We start from the raw sequence: 17,750 nt of genomic DNA, 5'->3' as shown, positions 1-17,750 counted from the left end.
TCCGATTTCGTTTGAACTCCTACGGTGGCCGATTTAGTCCAAGATTAATATGGCTTCCAGTTCGACCTCGTCCACATTCGACATGGTGCCATCGAGTGTTAAAACGCGAAAGGCGAAGCTTGAATATACGGGTATGTCCCTCTTTGGCTAATGTACTTTCAAGATGGAGGGGCAACATGGCGACCCGCATTCGAACCCCTCACCCATATGTATTTTCATTGGCATATTATAAACTTACGAGAGTACTTTATTACTTGAAAGAAGTAAATATACATTAATGAGCACATATATTTTTGAAAGAACTAAGTGTTTTTAGCTAAGAATAAATGCAAAAAATAAATGCTTATTAGAATGCAAATTACTAGGATATTGGCGGTTAATTAGTATTCATAAACAGTCAAATTTAAGACTTTTTGAGACCTTTTTAAGACCATTATGAATTAAATTTAAATTCACAAAATTACTTGCAAAGTAAATTAATTTATTCAAATTTAACAAATCGATAAACTTATATCGATAAACTTGCACTTCCTCAAAGCTCAATCCCACCAGGATTAAACAATTTTTTTGGGGGTGATTTTTGAGATCAAACATATTTTTTTTGTGGTGGTAATTTCCAGAAATTTGCATTTGATTTTTTTTTATAATTAGGATACCACATTTACCATATTATGTATTATGTTAGATGCACAATAGTCACACATGGCAATAGAACAAACAAAATACATAAATCTTGTTTATTTTGGTTTAGGAATAATGCAGGATCTCAAAAAAAAAGCATGTTGATTTTTCGTTCTATTTATTAATCGCAGAAACACGAAAAACTGGACTATTAGCTGAAGAATAAAATCCGTTTTATGTGTCTGTGGTACAATCTGAAAGAGACTCCAATAACACGAAAGCTGATTGGCTGGAATATAAGCTGCATGTTGGTCTCATTTGTAGTTGTAATACAGCAAATTATATTTGGACTGGCGAGAGAAAGAACTACCATGGAATAAAATCAAAACATTCTAAAGTGCTGCAGGATTTCAATGAGTATTAGAAGTAGCGTTACATGGACGTTGGAAAATTAAGACCTGTTTAAAATTATTTAAGACCCAAAACTAATACTTTTTAAGGCCTAAAATTTAGATTTTGAAATTCTAGACTTTTTAAGACCCCGCGGAAACCCTGATAAAGCACATATCAATGCCTATTAATGCTCTTCCACTCACACAGGACATATACACATGGACCTTACAGTAATTATTAGATGTATGTATAAGCCAGCCAAAATTAGACTTTTTTTTACTCAAAAGACACCTGAATGTAGATGAACCTCATCTCTGTTTGTACATTCATATTCAACCGTTTCCATCTATAATCCTCACCTTAGGAAGGGAACGTAATTCTCATCACCAAATATGGCCTTCAGCTGCAGGTTACTGCTACACCTGTTGTCATCACCACAATCCTTGTAAAAGTTAATCTGAGGAAAAACACAGCAAAGCACTCTCAAGGCTCACATCAACACAAACCTTCGAGCAGAGGTTTCTGTTCGGCTGAGATGGAAATGAAGACTGGTTTCTACCTCCGTTTCGTCTGTCATGGTCTGCTGGCCGCTCAGCACAGGGAAAGCGTCCAGGTTCTGTAATGTTTGTTGTGCTGCTGCTTTCTGCTCATTTAGGGACACATTCAATGTGAACACTATGGGCTGAAGTTTGTCCCTCACAAGGCTCTGGAGAGGGTAGAAAAAAACCTGTGCATTCACTAAACACAGATTACGGGTTCAGAATTGCATAATACCATACTACTAGTTTCTTATTGTATCCTATGCAAATTATATATTATGTGTACATATATATGTACACACCGATCAGGCATAACATTAAAAGTGAAGTGAAGTACAATGAGATGAAGTGAATAACACAGATTATCTCTTCATCACTGCACCTGTTAGTGGGTGGGATATATTAGGCAGCAAGTGAACATTTTGTCCTCAAAGCGAGTTTGACAAGGGCCAAATTGTGATGGCTAGACGACTGGGTCAGAGCATCTCCAAACCTGCAGCTCTTGTGGGGTGTTCCCGCTGGTCTGCAGTGGTCAGTATCTATCAAAAGTGCTCCAAGGAAGGATCAGTGGTGAACCGGCGAAAGGGTCATGGGCGGCCAAGGCTCATTGATGCACGTGGGGAGCGAAGGCTGGCCCATGTGGTCCGATCAAACAGACGAGCTACTGGAGCTCAAATTGCTCAAGAAGTTAATGCTGGTTCTGATAGAAAGGTGTCAGAATACACAGTGCAATGCAGTTTGTTGCGCATGGGGCTGCATAGCCGCAGACCAGTCAGGGAGCCCATGCTGACCCCTGTCCCCTGCCGAAAACGCCAACAGTGGCACGTGAGCATCAGAACTGGACCATGGAGCAATGGAAGAAGGTGGCCTGGTCTGATGAATCACGTTTTCTTTTATGTCACGTGGATGGCCGAGTGCGTGTGTTGCTTACCTGGGGAACACATGGCACCAGGTGCACTATGGGAAGAAGGCTAGCCGGCGGAGGCAGTGTGATGCTTTGGGCAATGTTCTGCTGGGAAACCTTGGGTCCTGCAATCCATGTGGATGTTACTTTGACAGGTACCACCTACCTAAGCATTGTTGCAGACCATGTACACCCTTTCACGGAAACGGTATTCTCTGGAAATATATATTGTGCCCTGCCACAAAGCAAAAATGATTCAGGAATGGTTTGAGGAGCACAACGAGTTTGAAGTGTTGACTTCCCCTCCAAATTCCCCAGATCTCAATCCAATCGAGCATCTGTGGGATGTGCTGAACAAACAAGTCCGATCCATGGAGGTCCCACCTCACAGCTTACAGGACTTAAAGGATCTGCTGCCAACTTCTTGATGCCAGATACCACAGCACACCTTCAGGGGTCTAGTGGAGTCCATGCCTAGACAGGTCAGGCTGTTTTGGCAGGAAAAGGGGGACCAGCAATATTAGGAAGGTGGTCATAATGTTATGCCTGATTGGTGAAATATATATATATATATATATATATATATATATATATATATATATATACATATATATATATATATATATATATATATATATACATACACACACACATACATACACACACATATTGGCTGCTTTTATTCATAAATATAAATTATACAAAATATATTATAAAATTATTAAAAATAAACACATATAATAAATACATAATTATATATTAAACACAATTATAATTAATCATAATAATACATTAATTTATTTCTTTATGAATTAATATAAATTACATAAAATATAATATATGATTAATAGAATAAATTATACATTTATCATTAATATAAATTATTGCTATTATTATTATTATTATTATTATTATTATCATCAGACATTAAATACCCTCCTGCGGCCATCTAAATGCAGGATTTTTATCTGTGTGAATATATATATATATATATATATATATATATATATATATATATATAATATATATATATATATATATATATATATATATATATATATATATATATATATATATATATATATATATATATATATATATATATATATATATATATATATATATATATATACATATGTGTGTGTGTGTGTGGTCTGAGCAGGTGGTCTCTCACATTAACACTAAGGTCCAGCTCTTTACATGCGGGAGCAGAGAAAGAAAGAAGGCCTGTAAATGTGCTTTGCTTGTTGTCAAGGAAACGGACTCGGGCGCCACGGCGATTATGGTCAGCATCAACTGTGTACTTCACAGCTGAAGCGGGGAGAAACAAACAGCACATGGTTAATCCATTAAAACACAGATGAAACACTCCTGAATCAGGGTTCCCACTTACTGATGTCCCTATTGAAGGCTTTTTTTCCATTGCTGAGTGTGTAACTGAAACACACCTTCACCTTTATGCTATAAAAATAACATTATAATTATTTTAAATGGAACAACAGGACAAGTATAATATAATCATTTTACAGCTAATGCACACTGAAAAATCAAATGCATGTGCCTGAAATATTTGTCTTCTTACCAGGAAGTAACACACTGGCTTGGAATCACAATCTTAGGCTCCACTGTAAAGTTTTTGGAGAGGTGGATGACCGGACGCGACCTGAAACCACATATTTTGAGGTTATCTTACAGGACGGACTGATTTAGTTAAATGCTTGTGTCCAGTAGGGGGCCCTCCAAGCATGCAGGGACCACATATCCATTTGGCATCTGGTATTCATCTGGATGCTTGTTGGCTGCTTACTATTTGTTATTTTTGTATGTATGTATGTATGTATGTATGTATGTATGTATGTATGTATGTATGCATGCATGTACAGTACCTTACAAAAGTTTGGAAACATTACAATTTGTTTATGTTTTTGAAAGCAGTCTTTTATGCTCACCAAAGCTGCATTTATTTAATCAACAATACACTAAAATATTGTTTAAAATGTAACTTATTACTGTGATCAAAGCTGAATTTTCAGCATCATTACTCCAGTCTTCAGTGTCACATGATCCTTCAGAAATCATTCTAATGTGCTGCTCAAGAAACATTTCTTCTTCTTCTTCTTATTATTATTATTATTATTATTATTATTATTATTATTATTATTATCAATGTTGAAAACAGTTGTGCTGTTTAAAATTTTTGTTGAAATGAGGATCTTTCTCAGGACTCTGAATGGAAAGTTAAATGAAGAGCATTTATTTGCATTTATTAAATTATTTATTAAATATAATTTTTTGTAACATTATAAATGTCTTCACTGTTACGTTTGATCAGTTTTGATGAATAAAAGTATTAATTTCTCTCTCTTCTCCTTGATCTTACCACAAATGTTTTAATGGTATCACGGTTCCCACAAAAATGATAAACAGCAAAAACATTTTCAATATTGATAATAATAATAAGAAATGTTTCTTGAGCAGCAAATCAGCATATTAGAATGATTTCTGAAGGATCATGTGACACTGAAGACTGGAGTATTGATGCTGAAAATTCAGCTTTGATCACAGAAATAAATTACATTTTTAAAATATTTTCAACTAGAAAACAGAATTTTCAAAAGTAATAATATTTCACAACATTACTGTATTTTTTAATAAATAAATGCAGCCTTGGTGACGCATTAAAAACTTTTGACACTGTACATAAGTAAAATAAATGTACTGTATATTGTTTTGTAAATGTAATTTACTATTAATAATAATAATAATAATAATAATAATAATAATAATAATAATAATAATAATAATACATGTATTTATTTAAATACAATACAAAAATTTACATAAAAATATTATATACTAAAACAACCAATCAATCCTTTGGTATGCACAATTTGTTTACAGAGCTAGGACTAAAAAGTTTTTTTTAAGATCATGAGAAACACATGCAAGTGTGTTCAAACTTTTGATCAGAAATGTAAAAAAAGAAAAAAAAAAACATTTGGAAAAAGAGATCAAAATCCCTCTGAATAATATCAACATCTATATATACTAAACACTATTGAAAGACTGAACCTCAAGAGAGCGATGCGGTCGTCCATGGAGCCCACCAGAATGTCAGGATAATCATTTCCATCCATATCCATTCCTCCATTGAGAGAGTAGCCAAATGTCTGAAAGCCACTGGGACCTAATGATTTCCCCTCTATCACCTAAGAGAAAGAGCACACAGTAAATCATCTGTTCTTATTCTCACAGTCTCTAATACAAGGTCCAGATATGTCAGATATGATCAACTGTTGATCTATGGTCTATGATCACGTAATGATATGAAACAGTATGTAACTAGAAAAGTCTGAAATAAATCTGTTCCATACAAATCCCATGATGTTTTGCGTTACCTGGCTGTGTTCCTTGTTTATTCCATTTTTACTTCCCATCCATATAAAGACTTTCCCAGAGTCTTGGAACGGAGCACCAACAGCAAAATCTGAACGAACAAAACAAGACACAAACCCCAGAACACGCGGTGAACTCTTCATGGCCTCCAGATGGCAGCATTATGAAACCAATCACATGAAAAAAGACACTTCTGCATGTACAAGTACCATTTTGTAGGTAAGATTTTTAAAAATGCTTTTGAAATAAATCTCATATGCTCTTCAAGACAGCATTTATTTGACCAAAAATAAAAACAGAAAAACAGAAATATTGTGACATATCAATATGATTTAAAATAGCTGTTTTCTATTTGAATATATTTTAAAACGTAATTTATTCCTGTGATCAAAGCTGAATCTTCAGCATCATTACTCCAGTCTTCAGTGTCACATGATCCTTCAGAAATCATTCTAATATGCTGATTTGCTGCTCAAAAAACATTTATTATTATCAATGTTGTGCTGCTTCATATTTTGGTGAAACTGTGATACATGATTTTCATGATTTTTTGATGAATAAAGTTAAAGGGGTCATTTTTTTATACTGTTTTCTGAGGTCAACTTATGACGTTTGCATGGTTTTTACATTCAAAAACATCATAATGAATAAGTAATAGGCTACTTTCTGCCTTGGTTTTGAGGCTCTCTGAAAAACGATCTGTTTTGATGGGCGTGCCGCACTGAAGACTTGGGGCCCGTCCACACGGAGACGCGTTTCACTGTATACGTATACATTTTTTATCGTATTGGCGTTTCGTCCACATGGATCCAGCGTTTTGGGAGACTGAAACCGCTATTTTTTGAAACCGGGTCCTAAAGTGGATAAATCTGAAAACGACACCCTTGCGGTTTCGTGTATACAGCCAATCCGTATATTTTGTGAAACGGTGATGTCATCACACCACGTCCTGTGCGGGGAAGACAACTGTGCGAAGGAATACAACTATGGGCACTGGGCATGCGCACATCAATACTGCGTTGTTTAATAACTGTATTTGCATTATTGTAAGGGTATGTTTAGGGTTGGGGTAGGTGTATGCGTTAATAAAACACATCTGGTAAGTAGCAAATTTATTTATTGTTATTTTATTGTGAGATTTTACCGACTGTTGCCGTACCCCTTCTAGCCACAACTCTTCTTCTCCGTTTTAGTGTATTTCTGTGGCAGAATTACAGCGCCACATACTGGCCTGGCATGTATACTACATCGTTTTGAGCCGTTTTCATGCTCTCGTGTGTACGTATTTCTTGAAACGAGGAAAAAAAAAAAAGATTGGATAGGGAAAGTTCTGGCTTCGTGTGGACATGGCCTTGGAAGTAAACGAGATTTGCATATTTAATGAGCTTCAGCTCCCCTCAGTCCATGTGGGAATTGTTTTGAAAGCGTCTGGGGAAACTCTCACAGGACTCGCTAAATATCTTTATCAAACAAACAATGATTCATTTCTCATCCACCCACGATTGATTGGAATGTTATATTTTTATTACTTGGCCGGCCCGATCAGTGAATATAACAGCAAACTATACACACACACACGCGCGCAAGAAAGGAAAGTTATTTCACTATTTAAGATAGCCTGTCGGTAGGCCGTGAGCTGGAACCGGCATGTGTATTGCTCGGTAGCGAGATCCGTATAGCTTCACGAGTCGGTGGCCGGGCTTGAGGTGGCACTTCTGCATTATATTACGTCAATGGTCGACATATTCTGAGATCGAGCATTTTCTGGGTCTGGTGTCAATAAAAGTTCTTCTTTGACTAACAAGGACGTTTTAAGCTCCGAAACTTACAGGATATTCTTATATCATGATGCCCTTTTATATATCAAAGGCTCAACGGAAAGTTGATTTCTCAATTCATCACCCCTTTAAAAAGAACTGCATTTATTGGAAATTTTTAACATTATAAATGTCTTTACTGTCACCTTGATGCATCCTTAGTGAATAAAAGTATTAAATATTTTTTTTCAAAACTCCAACCTTTTGAACACTAGAGTACTTTTGAACATGCTCATAGAACACTGATTTTAAAAATGATAGCATACATTTTTAAAATGTTGTTTTTAATTCATATTAGGTGTGCGGCATGCAGGTACTACCTTGAAATCCGTCCTGATTGACGTCCCCCACCGCAGCAACAGCAAATCCAAACCCTGAACCTTTTTTACCCTTCAGAACCACGCTGGCTTTTTCCCGGAAGGAACCGTTCTCGTTCATGAAGATGTAAACAGCCCCTCCCTCCTCCTTGTAGCGGTCAAAGTAGAACGGCGCTCCAACGATCAGGTCATTCCAGCTACAACAGCATGCAAACACACATATGACGTCTAAATGACTAATGTTTATTTTCACAGAAGCTTTAGTAAAGAATGAGAAAGCTGCCATATAAATGCATTCAGCCGTGTATCTGTTGACATGCTTAAGTATAAAGCTCAACAGGATCTTTGCAAGGGCACATGGGGAAAGTTAGACATGCTTTGGTCTACTTCCTTTCAATTCACTTTTAAACTCAGTGAAGCGTCGCACAGATCAGTCTCTGTGATGATAACGGATTACTGGATATGCAAACAGTGATATTGGAAAATTTCCCCAACAGTACAAAACTGAGTGACTAATATGATATGACTAGCGCTTTTTTGATGAATTGGATCCCATTGAATTAATTCTATGTACAGACAAAACTAAAATTCAGATGTGTTCTTTGAAAATGTACACTATATTGCCAAAAGTATTGGGACACCTCTCCAAATCATTGAATTCAGGTGTTCCAATCACTTCTATGGCCACAGGTGTCTAAAATCAAGCGCCTAGGCAGGCAGACGCTTCTACGAACATTTGTGAAAGAATGGGTCACTCTCAGGAGCTCAGTGAATTCAAGCGTGGTACCGGGATAGGTTGCCACCTGTGCAATAAGTCCATTCGTGAAATTTCCTCACTACTAAATATTCCACAGTCAACTGTTAGTGCTATTATAACAAAGTGGAAGCAATTGGGAACAACAGCAACTCAGCCACGAAGTGGTAGGCCATGTAAAATTACATTGCAGGGTCAGCACATGCTGAGGCGCACAGTGCACAGAAGAGTCAATAGCTACAGACCTTTTTGTGGCCTTCAGATTAGCTCAAGAACTGTGCGTAGAGAGCCTCATGGATTGGATTTCCATGGCCGAGCAGCTGCATCCAAGCCTTACATCACAGAGAGCAATGCAAAGCGTCGGATGCAGTGGGGTAAAGCACGCCGCCACTGGACTCTAGAGCAGTGGAGACGTGTTCTCTGGAGTGACGAATCATGCTTCTCTGTCTGACAATCCGATGGACGAGTCTGGGTTTGGCAGTTGCCAGGAGAACGGTACTTGCCTGACTGCATTGTGCCAAGTGTAAAGTTTGGTGGAGGGGGGATTAAGGTGTGGGGTTGTTTTTCATGGGTTGGGATTGACCCCTTAGTTCCAGTGAAAGGAACTCTTAATGCTTCAGCTAATACCAAGACATTTTGGACAATTTCATGCTCCCAACTTTGTGGGAACAGTTTTGGTATGGCCCAAAGACATGGACATAGAGACATGGATGAGTAAGTTTGAAGTGGAGGAACTTGACTGGCCTGCACAGAGTCTTGACCTCAACCCGATAGAACACCTTTGGGATGAATTAGAGCGGAGACTGTGAGCCAGTGCCTGACCTCACAAATGCGCTTCTAAATTTCCCATAAACACACTCCTAAACCTTGTGGAAAGCATTCCCAGAAGAGTTGAAGCAGTTGTAGCTGCAAAGCGTGGGCCAACTCCATATTAAACCCCAAGAATTAAGAATGGGATATCATTAAAGTTCATGTGCATGTAAAGGCAGGCGCCCCAAAACTTTTGGCAATATAGTGTATACTTGATTGATGTGATATAAAATCAAATAAACATCAAATACTAAGATATTATAATTAATACAACACTTTTAACAGATTAGCCATTTGCAGAAAAAAACAATACAGTGATTTAGTTGCACAGTGACCTACTCGTCATTGTTGAGGTCCGTTACTGCCAAGCAGCTGCCAAAGTACGACCCAATTTGTTCCCCAGGGATCGTCATCAGTGGGTTGAGAACTAAATCTTGTTTTTCTGCCAGGATCACTGAACCCTTGAAATTGTCTCTGGGAGCCCCCATCACCACAGTGTACTCAGAGCGATCCAGTAACTTTATGTCCTCCAGCACAGAGTAACCTGAAGAAAGAGATGAGTGTTCTTAAACTTCTGTGTGCTTGTCATGCTACCATAAAGTTAATTTACCGTCAAGAGATTCTTTTGAGAAAGAAGGAAAAAGTTGCTATATTTATTTTATTTTATTTTAATATTTAATTTATTCAGTGCAAACACTGCAGTATTTATCTGACAAAATTTTGAGGGACACCATTTGACAGCATTTAAATAAATACATATTTAAACACAAAGACAGCATAATTAATATATAAAAACAATATTAAAATAGTAATAATAATTTGTTACATTTATATAGTGCTTTTCTAGGTACTCAAAGCTCTTTACATGGAATTGGGGAATCTCCTCAAACCACCACCTGGATGATGCGACGGCAGCCATATCGCGCCAGAATGCTCACCACACACCAGCTTATTGGTGGAGAGGAGACAGAGTGATGGAGCCAATCAGTATTTGGGGATTATCAGGAGGCCATGATGGACAGAGGCAATGGGCAAATTTGGCCAGGATGCCAGGGTTACACCCCTACTCTTTATCGAAGTACATCATGGGATTTTTAATGACCACAGAGAGTCAGGACCTTGGTTTGACGTCTCATCTGAAGGACGGTGCTTGTTACAGTATAGTGTCCCCATCACTATACTTGGGTGTTAGGACCCACACAGACCACAGGGTGAGCACCCCCTGCTGGCCTCACTAACACCTCTGTCTTCCAGCAGCTACCTAGTTTCCCAGGAGGTCTCCCCTCCAGGTACTGACCAGGCTCGGCCCTGTTTAGCTTTAGTGGGAAACCAGTCTTGGGCTACAGGGTGATAAGGCTACTAACACTAAACACTAAATACTAACAAAAATATATACAAATTATGTACAAATGAAATTACTAATTTATTAGATGATTGTTGATCAATTAACAATAAATACTAAAACACTGGCCAGTTTCACAGATAGGGCTTAGATTAAGCCTGGATTAGGCCTTAGTTCATTTAGGGCATTTAAGTAGCTTTTATAAACGTTCTTTAGAAAAAAACATTACTGGTGTGCATCTTGGGACAAAACAATGGCACTGACATATTTTAAGATTGTTTTCAGTTATAACAGCTAAAACATGCAATTTTAGTCTGGAACTATCTTAAAGGGGTACTTCAGCGCTGGGAAGATGAATGTGTATTTAAACTGTGTCATTTATGTAGTAGAAATGTTACATTATTTTTGAATTTGGTGCCTTGAGAAAAGACAGAAAATGTATTTTTGTCTTTTGTGGATGAAAGACAACAACTCCCAGAATGCACTTGCTTCGCTGCCCTACGAGGCCACTCCCAAAGGCTATATTGGTTATCACTTGCCCACCGCGGCACCACCCCAACGTCATTTAGATATTCATAGTAACGTTAATAAAATAACTTCGTTCAGTTAGAGAATAGACAATACAATTAAAAACTGAATGTGTCTTTTCATAAAGTGTGATTGAGCCGAACGAAAGTCACGTCACAGACGCAGCAGGAGTCAGAGCTGATTAGAGCTGAGGTAAGCGCGGCTGTCATTCTCGGCGCGTGTCCAGTCTGGCACGTTATCAGATCGCATATGGAAGCTAAACTTTCATTGGAATTCATTGAAAAGTTGAAACACTCACTTTGCTCCGCACCGCTCCGTTATGAATGCCAGAGCCGAGCGGCCGTGCGCATTTACATTCTGTGAGTGAGATCCCTCCCCTGTGGGTGGGTTGAAAACATGCGGAACTAGCTCCTGTAGTCTCTAGGCTCTAGCCAAAAATCCTCAGGTGACGCAAAATGACGATATTTTTTCCAGAAATAAAATGCATAGTTCTCTCGTCTCAGGGGGACATGAGGGGGTAAAGTACCATAATTCAAATATACTACCGGGTTTCTACTGATACAAAGCTTAATGCAAAATCACTGAAGTTACCCTTTAAATCTTGTCTGTGAAACCAGGGATATAATTATTGAATTAAAATTATTCTACGATTATTGATCAATTAACACTATCAGTACATATAAAAACACTGTAATTAATGCATACAAATTACTGATACAAGTATTGTAAGATTATTCTATAATACTCTTTGCTATATAGAAAAAAGACAATGAATCAGTGAACCATTTTTTAAGGATTTCATTTAAAGTGCCCCTATTATGCCATTTTAAAGGTTCCTATTTTGTTTTGGAGGTCTCCTACAATACATTTACATGCATCCAGGAGCAAAAAACTAAAATTTTCTCATAATAATCATGCAGTATCACCTCATTTCTCAAAGAGTCTGAATACTGTTCATTTGAAGATTCAAAAGCCCTCCTTTGATTGGTCAGACGGTCAAGTCTATTGTGATTGGTCTTCTGCTTACAGCGTGTGTCAGAAACCAAGTGACTATTGCCATATCTGAATTTCAGCTCCAGAGGCTTCCTCAGTACTTCATACACAGTGATACGAACAGTAACGATAGCGTTGGTTTTACTGTATCAATTCCAGTGCAAGTCCTTTTGAAGTGCATGCAAAGTGGATTCGCGTTACTGAAAACAGGGTCTTCTTGATATGTCGACAACGCAAAACAAACTCTTCCAATCTCAGTCACAACTACAGTGTTTGAGGGCGGGTCAAAGTAGACGTTGTTCACGGGCAGCCAATGAAGCCCATAGGCTGGCATTATGCAAATTTGTTACATTGTTACATAGAAATGTAACAGGAAGTCAGACTGGACTTGCTGACGACTCATTTTGGCAGTTCAGAATCGATTCTTTCTTTTAGGAGACAATGAGCCCTATTTTAACAATCTGAGTGCATGGTCTGAAGCGCATAGCGCAGGTACACTTGGGGCGTGTCGAATCCACTTTTGGCAGTTTAACGGCGAAAAAAAAAAAATGGTCTGCGCGCCCGCGGCATGGTCCAAAACGGTTGTATCTAGTCTCTTAATGAGTCATGGGTGTGTTTTGGGCATAGCGTGAAATAAACCAATCAGAGTCTCATGTCCTATTCCCTTTAAAAACCAGTTGCGCTTGCACCATGGCGGATTCGCTATTTACATGGCGGGATTTGCAAGTGGAAAGACTTCTCCAGAGAGGAATCTTTTATTTTTAATATTTAAAAATGTTTGTGTGCTGCTGCGCGTCCCTGTGTGTGTAATAAGCAGAGTGTACGTGCGTTGTGCACCCGCCTATAGGCGCATATTACTAATGCGCCCTTTAAATAACACAAAAAATACTGCGCTATTAACTTTAGACCAGGTTTCAGTTGGTCAATGGCGCAATCGTTTTCAGTTCCTCAAAATAACAACATGTCAACAATACACCTCGTTTTCAGACCAGCACGCCCATGGGCGAATAGATGGGTGCGAGTGCATTTGCTATTTAAACAACGTGGCGCTGGACGTGAAAATGATAACTGCGTCGGGATGAAACTACCAAAAAACACTTGCGTCGCGCCTGGCGCCGCATTGCGCCGGGTGTATGACAGGGTCCAATAACTTTATTTGTTGTGCACTTTGATCATTTCACGAAAGGTAATATCCGAAAAAGCATAATGGGGCACTTTTAACACTTTTAACTAATAGTCTGAACAAAACGATTCACTAAAATTAATCAGGCTTCCCAATTTTTCATATTTTATAGGGTTTTGTCTAACAATTTTACTCAGTGGAAAAAGTAAGTTGTTTCTCTATTTAGAAAACAACTGAGCTACTGGCATACTACTGAAAAATGTTAGTAGTTCTGTTACTTTTAGTTAGTTATTTCCCAACATAGTCAAGATGTGATTCAAAACCAAAAATCACAGTACATACCAATGTAGATGTTGAGCCTGTCCTCGCCTAGCATACCGAAGCTTCTTTCATTGGTATCTCCGGCAAAATCTGAGTTGGGGTCTCTGCTTTTCATATGAACAGTCCCTATAAACAGAAGAATCCCTTTTATTAACCATATCACCCACTTTTATGTGATAATAGAGAGCTGACACACACTAAAGAAGCCATGAACCCTTTATTGATTTTTCCATGCTACTTCTGTTACTCACCCTGCCACACAAAGCTGCCAGGGGTCCCAAAGAACACATCATTCTCCGTCATGCCCCCTGAGATGCCCATGTTACACATGCCCTCCAAGTTCTGGTCATAGTTGAAGTCGCACAGCTCGTAAGTGTCAGACTGCCAGGAATCAGTAGGGTCGTAGGTCAAGTCGTTGCCCCGCACGTAACATTTGCCCACCATACGCTGCTGTTCTTCTGCGCCCAGCAGTTTTTTTACATAGCGATGGCCACATGCCTGCCAACATGAAAGAAGAGATGAACATAAAGAATTCTGATTAATATCTGCTTTATTTATTTAAACCACAATTGCATGTGCTATCATTCAAATGTTTGTAATAATAAAAAAAAAGTCTCTTCTGCTCACCAAGGCTGTATTTATTTGATCAAAAATCCAGAAAAAAACTTGTCTGGCTATCACCAGACCAAGCTCAATCTTTTACAGTAAGATTGAACATTAGTCTGGAGAGTCTGCTCTGTATTTTCTAGTGCACAAGAGACGTGATCAACGGGCATAGTTCAAATGACTCTGTACGCAATTGGATAGTCCTTCAACCAATCAGACCACCAATCCATCGCTTCTCCGTCATTGTGTTAAACCCAGCAATAGCGCGCCAGGTGGATAAGCCAAGGTCACCAATTCAAAACAAAGGCGTAGTTTGATGACGCCAAGTTTGACTTTTATTATGTCACAGTCGCCGGCGCCATTTCCGGTCATGAGTATGAGGTAACACAGCTCTGTTTATCATATTAGATACATCTGAGTGTGTTGAAAATGATCTTATGACGTTACTTTGTGCGTTCATCACTAGCTATGTTTCCATCCACCTTTTTTTATGCGCATACATTCTAAAAATGTATGCGCTCAATTGAGTCAGATAAACTTTTTATCCGATAAGAAAGCATGAGCATAAACTACGATGGAAACACATTTATTGAATAAATTCCTCAATGCATATCAAAAAATTTATGTGACTTTGCGATGTGATGGCATAACTGGACTAACCACTTCTGAAAGCAAGATAACTTTATTGTGTTTTATCTGCGCGATCTGAGTAATTTATTATATACAAAATTATTATATACAGACTGGCTTCTCCTACTGCAGCAACTTCCCTTTTTCTTAGTGATATTTAGCAGAAGTTTACCAGAAAGTGGTAGTTTTGTTCTCTTCGACTCACCTGGAGGGAAGCACTGCTTTATTCGCAATTGTTTTATGCGATATTCCAATTTTGCGCATACGTTAAATTCACAACTTTTTTGGCAACTATTTACTCACCCTAAAGTTGTTCCAAACCTGTATGATTTTTGTTTTCTTCTGTTGAACACAAAAGAAGATATTTCGAAGAATGTGAGTAACCAAACAGTTGACGTGCCCCATTGACTTCCATACCCATATTCTTCAAAATATGTGTTCAGCAGAAAAATGAAACTCATACAGGTTTGGAACAACTTTAGGGTGAGTAAATGATGACAGAATTTTCATTTTTGGGTGAGCTATCCCTTTAATGCATCCTTGTTGAATAAAAGTTTTAATTTCTTTTTCCACTGTAGGATTGAAAATAATCAAAGATATTTAAAAATGAACAAAGACATTTGCTTTACTGTTCAACCCAATCTTTCTTACCTCAAGGGTCATTTGGAATTCCTAAACACAGAGGTGTGGATAGTCCAGAAGGCCTGTAGGCCAAACTGTGTGTCACACCTTTACAGTGGGGGAAGATGTAATTTTCTGATTGGTCAGTTTGGATGTCTCACATTTGGGTTTCAGTCACATGGTCAAGGAAAGGATAAAAGAAGATGGTAACCATTGCTCTGGCTCTTGATTCTCTGGCTCTCTCTCTTCTTGGGGCTTGCTCTCTGGCTCTTCTTTTCGCTGGAGCTTCTTTGCGCTGTCTCTTTCTCTCTTCTCTTTTCTAAAGCCTGTCTCTCCCTCTCTCTCACTTTCTATCCCTCAGGCAACATTCTATTCATGCTGGGTACGATTAATGGTATACGTTTTTATCTATTTTGTAACTATTTTAAGTGTAACCTTAATCATATATTGTCATTAAACCCTTTTCAATTACAAATACTGTGCTAACTAGTTTTGGTTCGGTATTGACTTTGAAGTGCTATCTATTGCAATACAATATAGTCACATTATAGCAACGCTATCCCACATATTTTGCTATTGTAACTGTACTTATTTCCGTCGTTGATATAAGTTGCAGTGGGTGGTAAAAGACGAGAAATTTACAGTTTTCTATCATCTTGCTGATAATATTTCTTTATTCATTCGGCAACCCTGCAGCCTGAACCATTGTAGGCGCACCACCCTTACACCACTACTGTAATGATCACTACTCCCGTAGATCCATCTTCAAGATTATTTTCAACTGTAACTAAAGACATCTAAACCAGCTAATCAAGGTCTTCAAGCTTACTTGAAAATGACAGGCAGCTGTGTAAAAGCAGGGTTTGAACTAAACTGAAGAACGGTGGCCTGAGTGCATTTGACCTACTCATTAGGAGGGGTCTGACACTTACAATTGCGACGGTCTTGCCTTCGCAAGCAAAGTGTTTATTATAAAATAAAAGGGAACCAAAGATGCATCTCATCTCACCAGTACACGTCCTCCGTTCCTTTGACTGGCCACGGTCACTCCCAGCCACATGCCCTCCACCATCTCTGTTGACTGCGCTAGAGGAGAAACAAACTCCATTAGATAGAAGCTATTTTATTCCCTCAATCTGCCTGTAAAGAGTATTTCATTATATCAAAATTTGAATGATGAGGTCGTTGAACAGTGCTCAGTTGTTGGCTTGAGAGAGATTCTCAAACAGAAATAATCATATTTGTGTTTACATGTAGCCACCTCTGAAAAGAAGTACACTTTAGTAAACTTCTAAAAAGAGTACTTATTTGAGAAATTATATTCTTTATAGAATTTACTGAATTTAAGTTTTTCGAACACTCAATTACATGTTATTTACAAATATATTAAAATGTATTATAGATTAAATGTATATTAAATGCAGTTAGTTACACTTAAGAGTGTTTTTGATCTATTTAATTAGAAATTCCATATTTACTTCTATTTTCTTTGAAATATGGTTAAAGTGTACTGCTGAATGTATTGACAAGCATTTATGGTAGACTAAAATATGCTTTAATGTCATTTCAATTGAACCATGTATATATTTGTAATGATAAAGATGAATTACAGTACATTTAAAAATATAAATATTAAATACCACTACAGTTAAAATTATAAACAGGTACTTTACACGAGCTTTAGCATCAAATTAAGTGTACTTTAAAACATGACAAAAGATTATTAAAGCATAATGATTTAAAATGTACTTTAAAGTAACACATTGACATTATTAGACCACTTTTAAGTCCCAGAAAGGTAGTAAAGACATCGTTAAAATAGTCCATGTGACTACAGTGGTTCTACCTTAACGTTATGAAGCGATGAGAATACTTTTTGTGCGCAAAAAACTAACAAAATAACAACTTTATTGAAGAATTTTATTATTGACATAGTTAACACAGTGCAGTGCTTCTGGATTCTACGTCAGAACGCAGGCCAGCTCCTGTGTCAGCATCACACTTCTCGTCGCTTCGTAACATTAAGGTTGAACCA

At 37.8% G+C, this 17,750-nt stretch overlaps 1 protein-coding gene across 3 annotated transcripts in view; it reads right to left on the bottom strand.

Annotated features, from left to right (window-relative positions):
• Positions 1–17,750, bottom strand: part of itga3b (integrin, alpha 3b) — a 68,148-nt gene that overhangs the window by 14,020 nt on the left and 36,378 nt on the right. For 2 of the 3 annotated variants that reach the window (XM_079845642.1, XM_079845641.1), the window contains exons 3-14: positions 16,725–16,801; positions 14,110–14,356; positions 13,880–13,984; positions 9,891–10,095; positions 7,991–8,184; positions 5,856–5,944; positions 5,530–5,666; positions 4,040–4,120; positions 3,851–3,918; positions 3,632–3,768; positions 1,574–1,720; positions 1,374–1,471 (exon numbers count right to left, since the gene is read on the bottom strand). In XM_079845642.1, coding sequence (XP_079701768.1) covers positions 1,374–1,471; positions 1,574–1,720; positions 3,632–3,768; positions 3,851–3,918; positions 4,040–4,120; positions 5,530–5,666; positions 5,856–5,944; positions 7,991–8,184; positions 9,891–10,095; positions 13,880–13,984; positions 14,110–14,356; positions 16,725–16,801 — 1,585 coding nt within the window. The remainder of the gene's footprint in view (positions 1–1,373; positions 1,472–1,573; positions 1,721–3,631; positions 3,769–3,850; positions 3,919–4,039; positions 4,121–5,529; positions 5,667–5,855; positions 5,945–7,990; positions 8,185–9,890; positions 10,096–13,879; positions 13,985–14,109; positions 14,357–16,724; positions 16,802–17,750) is intronic. The other variant, XM_079845643.1, reaches the window with a different exon arrangement.

This window comes from Gobio gobio (genome assembly GCF_949357685.1).
Source record: "Gobio gobio genome assembly, chromosome: 20".
Classification (NCBI taxonomy): domain Eukaryota; kingdom Metazoa; phylum Chordata; class Actinopteri; order Cypriniformes; family Gobionidae; genus Gobio; species Gobio gobio.
The sequence above is the reverse complement of the archived record's forward strand: the minus strand, read 5'-3'. Positions and strand labels throughout refer to the sequence as shown.